Source organism: Lepisma saccharinum, chromosome 21 (assembly GCF_977018435.1).
Source record: "Lepisma saccharinum chromosome 21, izLepSacc3.1, whole genome shotgun sequence".
Taxonomy (NCBI): domain Eukaryota; kingdom Metazoa; phylum Arthropoda; class Insecta; order Zygentoma; family Lepismatidae; genus Lepisma; species Lepisma saccharinum.
In genome coordinates this window covers 21,394,025-21,415,332 of record NC_139249.1, presented here as the reverse complement: position 1 = coordinate 21,415,332, position 21,308 = coordinate 21,394,025, and the positions used below count along the sequence as shown (strand labels likewise).

Below are 21,308 nucleotides of genomic sequence, written 5' to 3'. Positions count from 1 at the left end.
CCATTACGTACAATTTCAACTCCTTCCCCCCCAAAAAAAATCCTTCGTACGCTAGTGGCCACAATCAGATCAGACACATTTATACGTATAATGTTAGGTTCGTATTAAATAGACGTTTCTGACTATTTAATTTTATACTTACATCCTCAATTTTTTACATTTTTTAGTTGCTACTGGTAAGTGTAAATTATTATATTGTATCACTTCCTTTTACGAAACCTGTAGCATGTAACGTATGAAATTGCGTTTGATTAGGCATGCTGAAGATGCTTCAGTGAACTATATAGGGACGATAGTAAGATATGCGAATTTTACTTTGACTTGGCATCTAATGTAACCAAGTCATTTGACGAACTAAGATGTGACACTTGAAAAATTATCCACTATTAGCAAACTAACGTAAAGGTTAAAATAAAATAAAATAATAATGGGAGAGTCAGAAAGATTATTAGGGGGAAAATTTTCGTGATATTATTTCTAATGATAATCTAATTTAATAACATTCATCTTATGTAATAATACGAACCTCTCTTTATAATCTAAATTAAAGTTTTATTCTGGCTTAAATCTCCTTAATTAAATTTCACATATGTATTTACTAAAGAGAGGTAAGAATCGATAAGTATCCATTGGAGAGAACAAACAGACGAACTGATCGAGAAAGTAGATACTGCACCATGTAGAGAATGAATTAACATATTTTTTAACACACTATTTCTGGTTCAAACAGTTTCGGAGATATCGAAGCATTAAAAATGTTTGAATTGCTGACTTTCATTTATTTGATCCCCCTTCTACAGGCAGGCGGACGAACCAATCAAAATAGTTTATGGCAAGTCAAAGAAGCATTTACTAGTAGAAGTTCATTTGTAGAAAATTTTAGATGTTCACTTTTTTTCTGGTTTTCGAGATATCGAAAGCTCACCTATCATTTAACGTTTCATGTTGATGCTTAGTACTCTAAACCGACAACAGATAGAGTCAATGTTTGCATCAAACATTACGTTCCAGTGCTAATTAGTAAAAGAGTTATAAACGATTATAATGGACTAGTTATTGCCCCTCTACAAGTTCTGCAAAGTTCTGCTGGCCATGAAAGCATAGAATAAGTATGTCCTACCCACTGCAATGGACAACTGCATAGATAGGCCATGAACTACTAAGTTAATAGTTAATTAAAACATGGTTTTGAAGCAAAGTTGATACAATTTTCTAGGTATATTGTATCATTTCGTTACGAAACCTGTAGCATGTAATGTATGAAATCGCGTTTGATTAGACATGCTGAAGATGCTTCAGTCTACTAATGTATATAGGGGTGATAGTAAGATATGCGAACGTTACCTTGACTTGGCAACTAAACTAATGTAACCAAGGCATTTGACGAACTAAGATTAGGATGTGACACTTGAAAAATTATCCACTATTAGCAAACGAACTTAAAAATTAAACTACGTACTACCTTGTATGAGGAAAAACAGGGAACAAAATGCTGTTCTTTGCAGACCCTGATAGAAGGGAAAGGACCTCAACCGGAGAAAAAAAATATTGGAAGAAGGCAACAAAATTGAAAAGATTGAGGTATTTGAACTTCATAAAATACATATAAATAATGTGCCTAACAAACTGACATTACAACGCCTAAACGTTAGGCCTACAACTGAAATTGTATATAGGTGGGGAGAGGTCTCACATATACCAATCCAGGTTTATTTCTTCATATCACAACAGCAACAGACTTCTACCCTTAATGCCAAGGTAACTTACTTCACAGGATTATTACCCTTACCGTGTTTCCTTTCTTTAATAATAGATGTCTCTTACCGTGCGACGCAATGACCAGCCGTTACTACATGCAATCTATTGACTAGAGATCCACCACATCGACTAGAACCAATTCTTATATACGCCTGGAATTAAAGAAAATTCTCTATGTATTATATATACACATACAATTAGCAATATAAGATATAAAAAACATGTTGCTCATTAACACATTCTCGAAATTTACTTTTATTTTGTACATTTGATGAATGCGATTATAAGAATGGCATATAATGTTCCTTTTTTTGTATGTTTTCGAGCTGACTTCGAAATTTTTAGTGCATTAAAGACCTGAAATACAGACAAGAAGGGCACTTATGAACTGTAGCGTGCCACTGTCGAAACTTGAAAGTGACGTTACTATACTAGCGATCATGAAAGAAGTGGAAAGAAGTTCAATCAAGAGTGTTTAATGTAAAGATCCATTCAACTACAGGATTTCTATGAGCAAACAGATGTGCGCGTACATATCCTGTTTTATTTCAGTAAATGCAAATCCTAAACAATTTTTCTCAAATATTTTCAAACACATTTGATTGTATGAGGAAGCGTGAGCGCATATGTCTGAAAACATATTTGTTTCAGCTCAGACAAATGTTGGCATATTTTTTCAGAAACAGGATTTGTATGAGAAAATATGTGCGCATACATATTCTGTCTCTAGAAACATATTTGTTTCTGCTCATACAAATCCTGAATTTTTTTTTCAGAAACATTGGAGCACGCGTGCTTCGATTTTGCAAACGTATAACCTTTGTCAGAAAAGTTCCAGGACTGTTTTTTTTTTTTAAAAAAAAATTCTCAAACTGTGATATTGTACTACGTGTTCGCAGTAGTGAAAAGGAAGTTGTGTTGTGCAGTTGTTGTTGGAAATGGGTCTCTCGACGGAGGAAAAAGTATTCATAGTTGAGCATTATATCCGCTCATACGGAAGCGGTCGTGAAGGTGGACCGAGTTTGAAAAAGGTGACTGGTCTATATGCAACCCAAATGACAATCGTCCACTCCACATGCCCTAACCTAACCTTAGGTTTCCTGACAGTTATGCAACCCAAAAGGCACGATTGTTATTTGGGTTGCATATAGACCAGTCACTATATTATAACATGTCTTATACTTTTGTTCATCTTTTCATTTCAGTACTGTATATTTTGTCTGGAATATTTTCACAAACATGTAATTTATATGAGATGCAGTAAATTCTGCAAAGTGTTTGTAGGTGAAAACATGCCTGTTCAGGCAATTTCCACAGTGTTAAAGCACATTGAAAAGTACTTACCTGCCATGGAAAGCTCCCAAAGCCTGCTTCATCTCCTCCAACTATCCTCCTCTGAGCGCCCAGCTTGCCTACAGAAACGCCACACCCTGCGGACACAGAGGAGACAAGTTGAGAAAGTAAGGAAGTGTGTTTCCTCACAATTCCTGGAGAGAGTATCATCCCCCAAAACGAAAATCAAACACTCCTATAACTTCTGAAGCAAAATCCTCTAGCTATGTATACTCTGTCCCCGGAATCTGAGGAGCAAGGCCGTGCATAACGGCAGAAAGGGGGAGGAATCGAGTGGGCAGAACGAAGCAGTACATGCTGCTGCGAAGGCTGGTAACTGCAGTCGTTTCCCCCTTCATGCAATCCCATTTCCACTCACGTGTTCATTGGCGGAGCTTTCTCGTGTCACTACTTGCGCGGAGACATGTTTTCGTTCGCTTGCTTCAGAGTTAGCCGGGACAGAGTATAGAAAGTTGACTGCCGACGAGGTGACTTTCTATCTTGTCACCGAAGTTCGCAGGTTCGAATCCCAGCTTCACACAGTGTCTCTTCATCAATTCCATTTAATCATCACTGTCTTAATTCAATTCCGGTCCAGGAGAAAAAATCAGGAAGCGTAAATGGGTTCTGGACCGTAAAGAACCTTCTTATCCGTAAAGTATTTCAATTCGGTCCAGGAACCTTTAAATACGGTCCAGGAAACTTTCTTTCCGGATCAGTTTAAATAAAGTCCAAGTTCCGTATTGAAATTGAACAATACGCAAATTGGACCGAATTTAAATTATGCGAGAAAAAAGGTTCCAGGTCTTTTACGGAACCAATTACAATTTATGATTTCCTGGATCTTTAAACAATCGCAGGTTTGTGCGGGGTTAAAGATCTGGGAATTGTAAATGAATTCAATTCCCACCCGGAGAGAAAATCAGCATATGTAAATGGGTTATAGATCGTAAAGAACCATTTTGTGAAGCCAATTGATAGACCTTAGCTACTGAAACACTGTTCCGCCACAGAGTAGGGGAGACCGGGGCACATTGTCACAGTAGCAATTCTGAGAAAAGCCTAAACGTCAGTGAGCTGGTGCTGCTTTCTCTTTTACCTACTAGATATCACTTTCAACTATACTCGCTTAGAAGTGTGCGGGAAACACGTGGCTGAGTCAGTTGAGCTTTGTCTGTTTTCAGTGCTTCAGTGTAAATTTTTTGAGTCCTGGAATTTTCCTACTGTGTGTTCGTGAAGCGTGAGTGGTAAGTATTTTCGTGTGTGTTATGTAGTTTAGAAATAGAGCTTCATAATGTGGTACTCTGAATGCGCTTAATCTTATTGCTTGGTACAGATATTTTTAAAAAAGAGGAACTACGACGCGTGGGGCAAGTTGTCACAAATAAGACGGGGCATGTTGTCACTGTGACAATGTGCCCCACTGTGTGTTAGTAATGATACAAATGGTGTATTCCTCTTTTAACAAGTGGTTCTCTTGCTTCGCAAATGGTGAGAACATACAAGAGAAAGACTGAGAGGAATGCCCCGCCCATGGGAGACCTACTGGCTGCAGCAAGAGCCGTGAAAAGAAACGACAACCCCGTATCAATACGTAAAGCTGCCAAAGAATTTCATGTCCAGTACAGAACATTGGCGAGATTTTGTGCGCGTGTTACAGATAGTGAACTACAGTCCGGGCAATGCTAATTCACATTGGGTTACTCAACATGTATTTTCGGAACATGAGGAAGACCTACTAGTATCATACCTAAAACAAGCTTCAGACATATTAATATATATAGGAATATTTTTGCAACTTATTAACTCTAAAATCACAAGAAAGTTGAATGCCACTGGCAAATTGATTGTGTTGGAAGTGTAGGCCCTATCTTTTGCAAATGTTCTTACTGAAACAGTTTTGTGTAACCTTTAAGTTTGTAGTTTTGATTCATTAGCTACTCTGTAAGCTAGTGTTGTTTTCATGAAAGTTCTGGTTTACCTACAAAGATTGATGCAACAATATATGTATCTTTTGGGATGAAGAAAATATACAGGCCCACCTACTTTATTTCCTGTTTAACTAGCATAATTTACCTTTCAATTTAATTATATTTTAAGTCTCTTTTACATGCTAAGTATTTAGTGCTAGTAACATTGCCAGTCTTTTTCTAGGAGTTGCATTAATTAATATATACCTATTTAATGAAACTGCCACTAGAATAGCATGTGACAACTTGCCCCAGATATTGTGACAACTTACCCCGCATATGGGGTAAATTGTCACAACTGTATTGATCATAAAGAAGAGTTAATAAGTCCAGTTCAGGATGAGTTATATTGTACAGAGGAACATATGTTGTGCACAAGATAACTAAGTATTTTCATGTAAAAAATTATAATTTTCGGCCTTACGTGAGAGCCACAAAAAAATAAAATGTGAAAATTGTGACAAAGTGCCCCGGTCTCCCCTATACTTCACTAGACACTCGTAAAATTCAGGATAGCGTTTCAAATCATGTGAAAATGTCGAATTGAATTTCTGTTGAAAGAATTGCTGTTTGGTTATTATAATTTCTGAAGCATTTTCCATTGTATGTTTGCCATTGCATGTTGTTTATGGGCGAACCGTAGTTTTAAAAATTAACAAAAATGTTAATGCGTCTATTCTTTTACTTACTAGCTTATTCTCTTCGGTAGCCCTTCCGTCATAAAACATTATTCCTGGCTTTAGTTTTGATTGGGTATCAAGATTTTGCAGTGTTTTGTTGTGTGACGTATCGAGTTCAATGATCCTATCATCTGACTTCCTCAAAGATATTATAAGTAACCAACAGATGGAGCTGATAATCATAAATCAATTATTTACTGAACTAAAGAATAATTATAAATATGACCGTGATAGCACTGGCCAACAAGTTAGTAAAATTTCAGGGAGAAACTATATTCTGTGAACTTACAGGAACAATAGTTTGTGTGAAAAAAAAATATAGTTGGGTTCGGAAAGTTATATTAGAAGTTCTAAGCTGAAAGTACATTATAGCACGCACAACACATTGTAGTGTAATTTACTCATGTCACCAGTCTAATTGCGTAAGTATTCCCTATCCCTAGTGCAATGGCTGAAAACCTGCTCCCGATTGGATGTCAATAAGAGCACGTGATTATATGCATAGGTGTAACTTGGGCAAGAGGGGAGCACTCACCCCCCCAAATTTTAATCTTTATTAAAATTTACAAGTTAGGGGACTTGAGAAACAAAGTAATAAAGAGTTATATTTGTGATTTCGCAAACGTCACAGTTATTTAGCAAATAATTCTGGACGCTATTTTTATGAGATAAAAAACTTTTCGAGACTCCATCCCCCCAATGTTAATCCCCTCGTTTGATTCCACCCCTCAAAGTTAAGTCCCAGAGTTGATTCCGCCCCCTCAAAATTAGGCTCCACGTCACCTAATTATGACCCCTAAAAATTTAGGCCCCAAGTCTGTCCCCTCAAAATTAGGCCCCAAGTCTTATTCTGCCCTCTCAAAATTAAAGCCCAAGTTTAATTCTGTCCCCTTAAAATGTAGGCCCCAAGTCTCATTCTGCACCCTCAAAATTAGGCCCCAAGTCTGATTCTGCCCCCTCAAATTAAGGCCCCAAGTCTGATTGTCCCCTCAAATTAAGGCCCCAAGCCTGATTCTGCCACCTCAAATTAAGGCCCCAAGTCTGATTCTGTCCCCTCAAATTAAGGCCCCAAGACTGATTCTGCCCCCTCAAATTAAGGCCCCAAGTCTCATTCTGCCCCCTCAAAATTAGGCCCCAAGTCTGATTCTGCCCCTCAAATTAAGGCCCGAAGTCTGATTCTGCCACCTCAAATTAAGGCCCCAAGTCTGACTCTGCCTCCTGAAAATTAGGCCCCAAGTCTGATTCTGTCCCCTCAAATTAAGACCCCAAGTCTGATTCTGCCACCTCAAAATTAGGCCCCAAGTCTGACTCTGCCTCCTGAAAATTAGGCCCCAAGTCTGATTCTGTTCCCTCAAATTAAGACCCCAAGTCTGATTCTGCGCCCTCACATTAAGGCCCCAAGCCTGATTCTGCCACCTCAAATTAAGGCCCCAAGCCTGATTCTGCCACCTCAAATTAAGGCCCCAAGTCTGATTCTGTCCCCTCAAATTAAGACCCCAAGTCTGATTCTGCGCCCTCATATTAAGGCCCCAAGCCTGATTCTGCCACCTCAAATTAAGGCTCCAAGTCTGACTCTGCCTCCTGAAAATTAGGCCCCAAGTCTGATTCTGCCCCCTCAAATTAAGACCCCAAGTCTGATTCTGCGCCCTCACATTAAGGCCCCAAGCCTGATTCTGCCACCTCAAATTAAGGCCCCAAGCCTGATTCTGTCACCTCAAATTAAGGCCCCAAGTCTGATTCTGCCACCTCAAATTAAGGCCCCAAGACTGATTCTGTCTCCTCAAATTAAGGCCCCAAGTCTCATTCTGCCCCTCAAAATTAGGCCCCAAGTCTGATTCTGTCCCCTCAAATTAAGACCCCAAGTCTGATTCTGCGCCCTCATATTAAGGCCCCAAGCCTGATTCTGCCACCTCAAATTAAGGCCCCAAGTCTGATTCTGTCCCCTCAAATTAAGACCCCAAGTCTGATTCTGCGCCCTCATATTAAGGCCGCAAGCCTGATTCTGCCACATCAAATTAAGGCCCCAAGCCTGATTCTGCCACCTCAAATTAAGGCCCCAAGTCTGATTCTGTCCCCTCAAATTAAGACCCCAAGTCTGATTCTGCGCCCTCATATTAAGGCCCCAAGCCTGATTCTGCCACCTCAAATTAAGGCCCCAAGTCTGACTCTGCCACCTGAAAATTAGGCCCCAAGTCTGATTCTGCCCCCTCAAATTAAGACCCCAAGTCTGATTCTGCGCCCTAACATTAAGGCCCCAAGCCTGATTCTGCCACCTCAAATTAAGGCCCCAAGCCTGATTCTGCCACCTCAAATTAAGGCCCCAAGTCTGATTCTGCCCCCTCAAATTAAGGCCCCAAGACTGATTCTGTCCCCTCAAATTAAGGCCCCAAGTCTCATTCTGCCCCTCAAAATTAGGCCCCAAGTTTGATTCTGCCCCTCAAATTAAGGCCCGAAGTCTGATTCTGCCACCTCAAATTAAGGCCCCAAGTCTGACTCTGCCTCCCGAAAATTAGGCCCCAAGTCTGATTCTGCCCCCTAAATTAGACTCCAAGTTACGCCACCCACTTAAGTGTGTACAGTCGTGGAAATACGTACTTCCCCCATAAGACTACTGGTATTAAGGCTACTTGGGGGAAGTATTTTTTCGCATGACTGTACATCACCACATCATAAAATTGTTAGATATCTGTATGAAAAGTTGCTAGATGGAAAACTACGAGGGGACAGGACTTTATTAAAAAGAAGAACATGCCCCGTTTTATTAATACAATCCAATAATTTTTATTCTTGAAATATTCAACTCGGATCCACTCAAAATAACTGCCTTTCCACCCATATCCCTCGGCATGATTTGCAGTTTTTTTTTAAAAAAAAAAATCGAAAATGATAGTCTCAAAATATATAGACAGCCTTTAAAGATGTTTGGCGAGTACAAGTGCAGTGCGTTTCGTTGAAACAGGAAACAGTCATGTACAGTCATCGGCAATAAAAATGGGGCACCTATATCCTGAAATACTCGCTTCCCTGCAAGGCGTTGTGTGTGTTGCCTAACTCAACGGCGGTGGTAGAACTTTCCATTGAAAATTTGCTACTAAATTCCACTTATCGTCGTACTATCGGATCAAAAATTATAGATACTCGAGTTTATACTCCAATTACAAATTAACCAGTAGACCTACATAAAAACAAGTTACATCAAAATTTAGATTATTGAATTCTGCGTTATTCTTTGCTAACCTAATTTTTTTCGAGTATGCCTTCTATTTTCTATGGTCGTGAGAACCAGAAAAAGAGTCGTTTTGTTTAGTATTGCAAACGATCGCTACCTTTGAAATTCTATAAATAGAAAACGGGTTGTCCGATCGTAATGAAATTTTAGTATGATGCAGGCAGAAAGGTTCTGAAAACAATTCTTAATTTTGAGATTTTTAAACTTTGTAAAAACACAGTTATCGTCAATTTTGCGAAACAACTTTTTCTTAGTATTGCGTAGCCCTACAAATACAATATTGATATTGTTTTGAAGCTCTTTGCATCTGTTTTTAAGATCCATTATCGTTGTCAATTCACATTAGGAAACCGATTTTATACAGACTTTTATTCAGCAGAGTAAAGATGTACGTGGAACGTGGCAATACCACAAGCACTGACTCGCATAGCCAGCCCTCAGTTTCCACGGTTCAATGGACATCGCTATGTGTTGTTGTTTCGCAAAATTGACGATAACGGTTTCTTTACAAATTTCAAAAAAACTCAAAATTAAGATTTGTTTTTCGAACCTTTCTGCCTGCATCATACTAACATTTCATAATGATCGGACAACCCCTTTTCTATTTATAGAATTTCAAAACTAAAAAAATGGACCTTTTTTGTTCTCACGATAAAAAATAGAAGGCATACACGAAAAATCATTTAGTGTGCATAGATTAACGCAGAATTGAATAAGCTAAATTTTGATGTAACTCGTTTTTTTGTAGGTATACTGGTTAATTTTTTATTGCAGTCTAAACTCGAGAATCTATAATTTTTAATGCAACAGTAATGTCCCATTCTTATTGCTGGCGACAAACGACACCATCTTTGACTTAAATGGTGTTTTGATGTTCGTTTGGATCAGTGTTGCAATCTAAAGCTTGTTTTATAAATAACAGTTGATAGCTCGTGTAAGTCGACCAGTATACAGTCTGTCATATAATTATTGTCGCACTTTTAAGATTTATATGTGACTCTCCCTCGTGTATTGTTGTTCGTTAAAGAGTTATGCCGTTGTGAAAGTAGCGAAATCTTCATGAATCACCCTGTATATAAATGTGCTTTCTATAGTTATTTGACAAGTACATGAAGAATGACACGTCTAAATTTCAATCATCCAGTTTTTTAAATTTAATGTTGTTATTTGGCGTCACTTTCTGCCAGATTCGGCTACGGTGTGAACGAATGATGATATGATGAAATTGATGAAGGGACACTCACAACATCCACGCCCAGGCTGGAATTCGAATCCGGGACGCTATGCTAACCACTCCGTCACGTAGGTCAGCTATTTACCAATTTCATTATTATTGTTCCCATAAGGGGAAACAAGTAAAAAAAATATAAATTACATAACACAATGCCTTTCACTGTAAATAACATGAAATGTTTACCACTCAAATGTGCATACCGCCAAATAAAACATATCAGAAGTTGCTATATATATATAAATGTTTTTTCATCTGGGAGTCTGTTTGTCAGGTCATTGTTGTCGTCAGTATGATGGATCCAGAAATGTTAAGAAAAAAAGGATGCAGAAACAAGAATGATACAAATTTCCTACCATGAAACATGTATGTACACAGAAAACAGGGCAATGAGAGAAAAATATATAAAACGAGAGAGTAGAACGGAAAAATGAATTGGTCAAGACGTCTCTACTTACTGGGGTCATTGGTCACAGGTCCGTAGTTCGTGTCTTGAGTTGATTCTGCGTCACTATCGCCCGAGTCACTAGTCTTGTGACAACAGGCATAGAGAAACCCTCCACAGCTTCCCTCGATAAGACCTCCCGACATCCAGCAGAAGAGAAAGAACTCACAAGTCCCAGAATAGCAGAGGCTTGGGTCACCGAGAAGAATCTGCTTTCGTTGCTCTGAAACAAGATGCATAGTTTTTAAGGTCGTGGTTAGACCGAAATTCTACTCAGAAGACCAGTGACTTCCTCTCCATGACCTAGGATCTAGCACCACAGCGATTCTTAAGCAGCAAGGAAAAGGACTTTCACGTCTACAGATTGATGACAGTTGCATCCGAAGTCAAGGATTGGAGATGATGCAATTTTGGACCTCACAACGTATCAATGGATGATATTCCGCGATGAAAACATGCCGGGTATTGTCGGTATGGCCTTTGCCATTTCCCCAAGACCTGTAGAAAGCATGAAAAGTGTTGAAATGCAAATTTTCTTGCTGTAAGAAGGCTTCTCATACGCTTTCACACGTCACGTGCCCGATTTCTTTCCAGAGTACCCTGCGTGATGACGTCATGTTGAAAATCATGAATTGTATTGGGGGAAAATATGCAGGAATTCTCCATAGATGGCTCTCGATCACAAGGAAAAAAATGTGTCATATTTGCTTTTAAAAGTTTGTGTTAAATTGAATGATATTACTGTAATTATGCAGCATAAAGAAATTACTAAAATTTGTAACACCATTTTAATATTCTTAATTAAAAGAATTCTACAATATTTCCATAATATAATAAAGTACTCAATATCTTTTAGAAAATTGTAAGGGAAGTTCACGAGATTCGGGAAAAATTTTCATTTTCCTAAATCTGTCATGACGTTGACGTTTCATCAAAATACAGTATTTTATATTTCACAAGAATATTTATCACTATTATTTTATGATCTTAGTCAACATTTAATCTGGTTAATAACAAATGACGATATAAGTAATAGTGTAAGAACAAATTAACAATCTAATAACAACGAAGTTTATTTTTAATCGAATTTAAAGAACAAAGTGCAACTGCACAGAGCAGTGCGTGTAAGTTTACAGCTTAATAATAAATAATAATAAGAATATTTTAAGAATAAAATTTAACATTCAAGATATCTTGCAAAACGATTTCAAACATTTTATTTTGTGGTGTTTGACAGATTAGTTTTGATATAAAATTGATTAAGTAGATAAAATATAAAATTGGTCCATTGCTAGAAAGTAAAAAACCAAAGTTTAACCAACCATTTACTGGCAATATGTCAGTACCAATTCAAAATTACTTTCTTCATATATCATTTAATGTTTGTTTTAAGTTCACTTTATGCACAGGTAAGCTAATCTGAACTGGACCTGTTGTATAAAGTCGGATCCGAAACATTGTGTACGAGGACGTTACCACTATGCCATCGGAGAGGCCCGTACGTATTATATCTTTATATATCTATCCATGAATGTGTGCGTTATATAAGGGTTTGAAATTAAGGTCCAAAATTGCATCATTCAAGACGAGATATACGAAAACAAGACAGCTCATTTAGTTATAAAATCACCAATAACTTTCCCTTACATGCGAGACTTCAGTAGGAAGAACAAAGCAAATATAAGACCAAATGATGACAGCCAAAGGAGAAGCAATACCACTAAGAATAATGAAAGAAATGACTTAAAATAAGCAAGAAACTGTCCCATTAAAGGGAGACTATAAGCAAATACATGCAAGGTAGCATAGGTAAGGTCAACTACGAGTAACAGCTTAGTATAGTATGGAAATGTTTGCTTGGAATGAAGATCTACAAGTTAACAAAATGAATCATATTCTTGTCACGCTGATGTTAAAAATGTATTATTACGAGATTAAATGGAAGGTTTTATCACTACCACAGGAAAAGAAATTCTTGCAAGAAGTACAAACTAATGATGATATTCAGAACGTAATTATTATTCCACTTGCTTACACAGAAGGTTCAAGCTGGAATTTGTAATGTGATGTTGGTTTGCAGAGAGCATTGATCATTGTGATATCTGAACGGAGCGGTATGTGTGTTGCTTGCATGTGTCTTACCACGGCATCTGTTGACATTATTGAGTACTAGGCCCACAGAAAGCTAACCACGCTGATTAAGATTTGAATACGTTAAATTTTGCGTGGGATTGAATGTAAGCATTGCTTACACTGTTTAAATCCACTCCATGCCTCTGGTGGAGTATAAACTTGAAAACCAGAATGCCTCAATCATATGCATACGTGTAGCAGCAATCATAATGATATTCTGACAGTTTCATTACAAGTTTGTGGGAATATCATTAATGCAGAACTTTTAGCACATGTGTAAGTGAAACTGTAAATTTCTAGGCAGATTTTCCCAGGCAATTCTTACAGACAGTGGGCATATGGAAACAATTATATAGAAATCCACGTAGTTGAAAGCATAGTCGTAACGTGGTGTAGGCAGGGGGCAATTCCGCCCTAAAAATTTCACGTTTAATGAAACTTACAAGTTAGTGGCAGTTTTCATGTGGGAAGCAATGTAATAAGTTTTTTTTTTAAATTTCGCAAATGTAACAGTTATTTATGAAAATAGTCCTGGGCGCTATTTTTACTGATTGATTCTGCCCTCCAAAGGCAAACCCCAAGTTCGATTCTGCCTCTGTCCCCCCTAAAGCGGGGTTACGTCCATGGTTGAAGGAGATCTAGTATCTAATGAAGCAAGAATTCTGTCAAGATGTTACAGAGACTGATGCAGAATATGGTACACTACCAGCGTCAGTAGAAATCTGATGGTAGAATGGCAGTTAGTTAGACAGTCTTATGTCGAAGTCTATGTGTCAAGTCTTAAGTCACATTCAACATGAGTTAATAGCATAATAAATACTGGATCAGATTAGTAACTACGAATACATAAAACTACTTCTACTTTCACTACGACTACATCACAGGCAAGTGCAGTGCACTACTTACTTCCAAACTACACAATCACTACTTTTCTACGTGTACATAATCTACCAAATGTGAACAATGCAATCTACCTACACATTTGCAAAACAAGTATATGTATCACAGTGTAGTTAACGAAATCTTAGGACTAAAGAACTCAAGTATGGACGACGATTTCAGAAACAGCTCATGGAAACATTTCTAATGAAAGACTGTCTACATACGTATGTACTGAGCTGTAGTGTGTACTTACCAGGATCTGGCCAGGGTCTTTGTCTTAGATTTGAGTGTCCTAAACAAGAGTAACAAAATAAATTGCTAAAATTATTATGATTGCGATATGATGCTTGCGATAACTATATTTTCTTATTTAGCTTCTAAACATCTAAATTAGTTTAAATTACTAAAATAACGTACCAAATAACAATAAATATTAGTAATCCAACAACAGATACAATATAACATTGGTTTAGAGAACAGAAAAACTGACGATTTTCAATTTTTATAGTAGGTTTTAGTACAATTAAATGCAACATGGATGATGGTAAATAAAAAGAATCATTTTGAAACATTCCTGTAATGAAAGGGTTGAACAGAAACAATTGCCTGGCGTTTTCCTATGCACCGGTGTCAAAGCGATGCAGAGAGTTGTCCCAGAAAGTGCACACCATATTTTAGGCAACGTTTAACCTCAGTGGTGTTGAGATGACGCCGTTTACAACTATTTATTTCTGGTAATTTAGCACCACCGATATTAAACGTTGACCAAAAGTAGCATGTACTCCATTGAACCACTATTTGTGTCATTGCAACACCAGACTTTTAAACAGTCTACGGTTGTGGTTGAGGAGGGTACATAATGCCTACAACTCCAGCTCTCCTTTACGAATAGAGCATCTTACATGTGAAAAGATAGGAAAATGTTGCACTGTCTAGGAGAAAAGTATGTATATCTATTCTCTGTTTTACAAATACTATGTTTGAGTTTGAGTTGTTGTTTTAAGTCCACTTTTTGCACAGTAAGGCTAATCGGGACTGGACCTACAGTTTAAAGTGGGATCCGAACCACTTGTGCCTCCATCGGGTATCGAACCCGGGACCCCTTGATTACAAGGCGACGACGCTACCACTGCGCCATGGGGGAGGCCCCAAATACTATGTACGTTAACAGTAATGTAACTACATTATTTGCTAATTATATCTATGTGCCTTACTAATTATACTTAGAAGGACACAAGGATGTATATTAAATCACACGAGTAATTTTCGTGCATGTACAGTATGCATGTGCATGAATGTCTGAAATTTTGAAAATCAATTATTCCATACGTTTTTGCGGTTCTCGTCCAATTTATAAAATCAATGTGTGAATAAATAGCCTGAAAGAGAGATGGACAAGGGTACACACCGGGGGGGATTATGGCGCAGGCTGCGCCATCGAGATTTTATATATTTTCCAAAATGTATGTAACAATTTTATACCTTACACCATATCTAATCCATTATATGAAGAAAAGAAAGTGAGGGTATTATCGAAGGGGGGTGGGGAGAAATATTCAACTCTTACATACTAAGCCTTAATTGACACGTGGGTTCTGCGGGGGATTCTGAATTAAAAGTTGGGGGGACAGTATCCAACTCTAGGTCTTAGATTGAGGCGGGTATTTTAGTTAGAGGGGGATGGAGCATTATATTGAGGAGGTTATCCAATACTTGTGTATTACTATTGCCTTAGACTGTAGCGGAAATTCTGGTATGGAGACTGAGAATTAATTGTTTGCATGAGCCAATAACCACTCTTCAATATTAAGCCTAGAATTGGTATGTAAATTTTGGTGGTAGGGTTGAGTATTAAATTTAAAGGGCGAGATAGAAAGCTCTTGATAGAATGTTAAATCTTAGAATATCAATGGATTTCTGTAGTGGAGAGAGAGTTCGAACATTAAATTTTGGAGACTGTATTTAGCGTTATGGTACCCACACGTTTTCGACCCCGAACGTGCCAAAAGAGAAGCTGGAAAGACTAAATATATCGGGATCCTAAGAAAGTATGGACACCCCATTAATATTTTGAAAGCCTGCCTGGATGTAAAGATTCTTGCTTCGCTTCGCTCGTAAAAATATGTTGCGAGAATGCGTGTTTGGCTGTTTACTGACGTGAATGTGAAGTTTTATACTATAGCTGCATTACAAGACATAAGCGATATTCACTAATAACATCACTTCTTAAAATATAATCCTTAATTAATTTAAAGCAGGTGCGTCATTTGGAAGAAAAGTATATCGAGTCCGCATTTCTAATTTCTTGTCATAGGAAAAAAAACTTTAACAAGTTATATTTATATTGAAGATAAAATCCACGTAATTATTGTTATGAGTTACTAAAAAAATTTATATTTACCCCAAGAAAACGGTGTTGGGGGAGGTTAAAGAGGTCAGTGTCAGTGCTTCAACATCTGGCACTGGTGAACTATTCACTTTGTCCTTAGTGTATCACCACAGAGAAAAGTCTAGAGGTGTTACATCGGGAGAACGCGGAGGCCATGATGTTGGAATATCCCTCCCAATCCTGCAGTTTGGAAACTTGTTACTCAAATACGTGAACGTGGAGACAACGGTCGCTGGGACGACAGCCCACAGTTTCCACGGTTCAACAGACATCGCTGTAGTAGCATCTACAGGGTGTACCAAAAGTACCATTAGCCCCTCTTTGAATTGTAGACAAACCTGCAAAATGTTATTTTAACAGCATGCGTATGGTATACCATTAAATCAGACCAACGGCCACCATTTACTCTGTGTGCACACCGCCATTTTCATGGCACAGTATTATTCGCCTCCAGGTGCGATGTGAAATGCTCCGTAACTTGGCTGGCGTGAAGGAAGCAAACTCACTGCGAACAGCTTCTTGAAGTTCCTCAGTTGCCTGATAGCGATTATGGGCGACTTTCTGTTTGATGTGCCCCCGTAGCGCATTATCACAAGATGTCAGATTTGGACTTTGGGGTGGCCATTTTAAAGGTGCTGGTAAATTTGGCGATCCTCGTCCAATCCGTTTGTCTCTGAACACATCATTGAGGAATTCTCTTAAAATGGCCACCAAGAAATCCAGATCTAACATCTTATGTTAAGGAGGATTTCACATCGCACCTGGAAGCAAATAATAGTGTGCCATGAAAATGGCGGTGTGCACACAGATCCTCTGGAGTAAATGGTGGTCATTGGTCTGGCTATACCTTCCTCTCATCATACGCATGCTGTTAAAATAACATTTTGCAGGTTTGTCTACAATTCAAAGGGGGGGGGGGGTTAATGGGACTTTTTGGTACACCCTGTACGTGCGCTGTTGCAACTTATACGTATATATCTTAGTCCTCCTACAAAAGTAAACAACTTTTCTAGAAATCATTTTCCTATTGAGCGGTTAGTTCTCACAGATATTTGGCAAGTAAAAAGTGATGAGAAATGGATACTTCTCCTTTCTATAGTCTCTTTTGCTTGCTCTCGCTTCTTGTACTTATCTTTTATTTGTTTCTTAATTGTTTTGTTGTCTTTCCCTTATTTTTGAATCATGATATTTAAACGTTTTCAAATATGTCTCATTCACTTGGAAATCGTTTCAATTTAGCCAAGGCGCAGGGAACAACCTTAACGCACAATACTATATAAATGCATCAGTCTATTTATAGTTGATGAATTTTTGTATAGCATTTGTAAGGTTAACGCCAAAGTGCATATTAGTCTAATTTATTTTTGATCAAGAAAGTTGTATTTGGAGGCAAAACCTAGGTTTTCAGGAAGTTATGCACTCGACACTCCATGGTGCTTTCAAACTATAACTTTAACTTATACGTACCTAGCATGTCTACAGAAAACCGGACGTTTTGAAACAGAAGAGAACAGGGGATTCTTCAGTTGTAACAGGTCGAGTAGAAAGAATCCGTGACAAAATCGCGCAGATTTTTGTGGACATGTTACGTCGAGCTATGCAAAATGTCCCTCGGTGAATGCACGAATGGTTACTTAGAAAAGGTCGCCATCTAGGGGACGTTATCGTTAAGTCATAAACCTACCCATCTCTTCAGCGGTATGTAATGGCAACCTATGCATTATTCATGATTAAATATCTTGCAACTATTTATTTTCTTCATTTCTAAATGTCCCGACTTTTCGAGACACCCTATATCTTGATCCTCCTAGTCTAAAAACTCGAATTTATAGTAAATACATAAATATACGAGGTTGCTATATTTGGAAAGTTTACTGAACTTATTGAAAAAATGGCAGATATACAAAATAAAGTACAAACCTCCATTTTGGCTTTTTTTTCTCGAAATGTTCAACTTGAGAGTTCAAAGTTAGGCCTCTCTTATAGATTTTCCGAGTCGATAGATCTACAGACATTTTTAATTTGACACTATTCCCTATTTGAATGTTATAATAGCGAATTCAAATAATACAAATCCGCGTTTTCAATTTGAAACTCTTGACAAATGATGAACGCGATATATAGTGAACTCTGACGGTTTCAGAACTCAGCTACGTTTTCCACGTCTCACCTTTTATAATAATTTCTGCCGATGCTAATTTCAGTTGGCAGTGGCGGAGATTGGGTTTCAAAACTAGGGGGGACAAGGTGCCAAAACTGGGGGGGGGGCAACTGCCCCCTCGGCCAGTTGTTGGTGCCAATGACACGATATGTCAGACCCGTAACAAGAGGTAGGCTGGGGGAGCTGAAGCCTATGGCGCTATGCACAGAGGGCGCCACTCAAAGTTGTTATTGTTTATTATTATTATTAAGACAACAAAGTGAGAATGTGCGACAGAGAAATTTACACTTGTCAGAGGTATTTTCTGGTAACACACTGCTGAAACCTTTTTGATTTCCAAAGTAATAGTAATAGTATGTTTTAAAAAAATATTTTTCAAACTCTAAGATATAAGTGAAATGTTCTTAAATATGTCAAACTTTCTTTTCTTAACAGAAATACAAACTATGAATGTTTAAATATAACCTATATTATTTTTTATGAGTTCTTCTTTCTTTCCTCATTTCAAAATTTGTAGGATATAAGAATCACAAACCATGGCATAAGAAAATATCGACGGACATAAAATGTCGGTGCTTGTTAGTTCGGGGGGCGGGGCGGGGGGGAGCAACCACAATCCTGCCTAGGTAATGTAAGATGTGTACAGTCAGATTTACCATATCGGATTTTAAACACAGGATTCAATTACTTGCTCCCAAAAATCAAGTCCTTAGTACACCGTCGTCCATTCGCGTACGCAGAATTTCTTTCGGGAGGAGTTGTTCGCATATTTAGAACTTTGCACTCTCAAAAGTGCAATCGGGTGTTACTGCGTACACGCCAGTGCTCCTGTCAGAAACGTTAGGAATATTTTGATTTATTAGCTTTCATTATAATTGCGGGTTTGTACTGTGTGTCTTCTTATATTTTTATTATATTATATACAGGGTGAGTCAAAAGTCCCTGACCACCCCTTATCATTAAAGTCTTCATTAATCTGACTTCACCACTGAATTCCTGGTCAAATTCTAGCCAAAAATTATACCCCACATGCCCCCCATTCCATCTAAAGAAATGAAGTTGGATCTAAGATGGCGGACGTTTTCATGACATGCACCAAAAAGTTTCCCCCCAGGCCTAACATATTACTACCATGACCAATTGCTGCAATATACACTCCCTTTATTTTATAAGGGGTGGTCAGAGACTTTTGATTGTTGTTGTTGTTGTTGATTTGTTGCTTTAAGTCCACTTTATGCACAGTATGGCTAATCGGGACTGGACCTACGGTTTAAAGTGGGACCCGAACCAATGTGCCTCCACCGGGTATCGAACCCGGGTCAGGGACTTTTGACTCACCCTATATTTAATATTGTGGAACTGCCTAAGTGTTTTCTTGAAATAGGCCGACGTCGTGGCAGCTGATCAGCACAGCACGTAAGGACGCCAGGGGTCCCAGATTGGAATCACGCTTTGGGCATGGATATTCTTTGTGACGGTCTCTTCATCAATTTCAACCTCATCGATGCGATTGGTCAAACCTCCTTCCAATTTGAAAATCTTGCGGTATATTCCAAGATGGCGGCTTTCGAGATGGCCGCCATGATGCACGCTAGCCACATCTCATGTTCCCCCACCTTTATTACACACATCCGAAGTTTCATCGTCCTCCGTCAAACCGTTTTCAAATAAAAAGGGTGGTGCTGGAGTTTTGCAAATGCAAATGCACCAAAATATTATTCTAAATGTAATTAAAACTTTTCCATATAATAAAGACACTAAAAAGTGAACTCACTCACTATCAAAGTATTTTCCAAAAATTTTCAACGTATTTTTTCAAAATGTTCAATGTATTTTTCAAAACGAATTGAAATCATACAACTTATATGGGCTTAGAAAGGAACTATTTGTTCCAAAATTCTCTGTCAAAATCTCTCTGACTCTCAGAAATAACAATCGAATGTAGAAAACGCACTTCGAAGAAACATGCAAAATATTTTTTAAATGTTCAAATCTCAAATTGTTTCTCGTACTCTTGGGAGGTATACGCAAGAAAGGACATAGTGACTCAAATATAAGGAACCGAATGCTGTCACTTTTCAATATCGTTATTTTGATAACTCAGACATTTTGTATGGGTACTGCAACGGTTTCTGCATACAAATAATTTGCATTCCGAACAGCGTACAGTGGTTTTATTCTTCTCATTTCCGCCAAATTCATGGCTGGCGTGCTTGATTTATGGTAGGAAACGTCCCGCGCGCGGTACTGAGTGCCGCCAAAGGGGGACCGGCAGTGATGTGCCGTAGATTATAAGTTTACGTCTACATGCGTTGTCTACACGTAATCTACGCGTAGATTACATTGGGTTGTAGTTTACATAGACTACGTAGACAATCTAAAGTGCATTAAAATTAATTTTCAAGGCTTTCATGAAAGGAAAGTGACATTTTCAACCATATTTGTTTTTAAAGAAATGAGAAGAATCCTATTTACAACAAAAATTTTCTTCTCTTCTATCATCAACTATGGAAGAAGATGAATAGTATGCAAAAACAATAACAGATGGCAGTCGTGAGGCAAGAGTGGTCTTTTCCCCATAAAACACTAGAATATTTCCTGTATTAGGTTACTTTCTAGGTGAGAAATTGTTCCAATTTGAAAGAAAGAATATGAAAAGTTCTCTTCACACATCAGCAACTGATACGCAGTATAATTTTCTTTTAATTCTACGGCGCCCTTTGTTAAGTTATCACCTTTCGCCATGTTGTTTACATAGATTACGTCATCTATGTGTATAAAATAGTCTACGTGTAGAATGTAGACTATCGTTGTTTACGCGTAGACGCACATCACTGGGGACCGGTCACTTGAGGGGCGTGTGTTACGGGCTGCTAATTTAATAACTAACTAATTAACTCAATTAACTCAACTGAACTGAGCTTAGCAACGCAACAACGAAGAATAGCTCGCCTCACCTGCTGGGCGAATTAAACATTACATGAATTATAATACGGTCAGGATTAGTGCCTAACAGTCGGAGTTACCAAGAATAAACCTAGGAGGATTTGATTTTAAATACCTGAAATGACGTTACATAATACTACGGTGTTTCTGAA

General features: G+C 38.1%; 1 protein-coding gene across 6 annotated transcripts in view; it reads right to left on the bottom strand.

Moving 5' to 3' along the window:
- LOC146004093 (chymotrypsin-like protease CTRL-1) overlaps positions 1-21,308 on the bottom strand; it is a 239,742-nt gene that overhangs the window by 15,509 nt on the left and 202,925 nt on the right. For 3 of the 6 annotated variants that reach the window (XM_083142729.1, XM_083142732.1, XM_083142731.1), the window contains 3 exons: positions 10,659-10,868; positions 3,103-3,188; positions 1,825-1,910 (listed from right to left, as the gene is read on the bottom strand). In XM_083142729.1, coding sequence (XP_082998855.1) covers positions 1,825-1,910; positions 3,103-3,188; positions 10,659-10,868 — 382 coding nt within the window. Of the gene's footprint in view, positions 1-1,824; positions 1,911-3,102; positions 3,189-10,658; positions 10,869-13,913; positions 13,953-21,308 lie in introns of all 6 variants that reach the window. The other 3 variants (XM_083142730.1, XM_083142734.1, XM_083142733.1) reach the window with 3 other exon arrangements.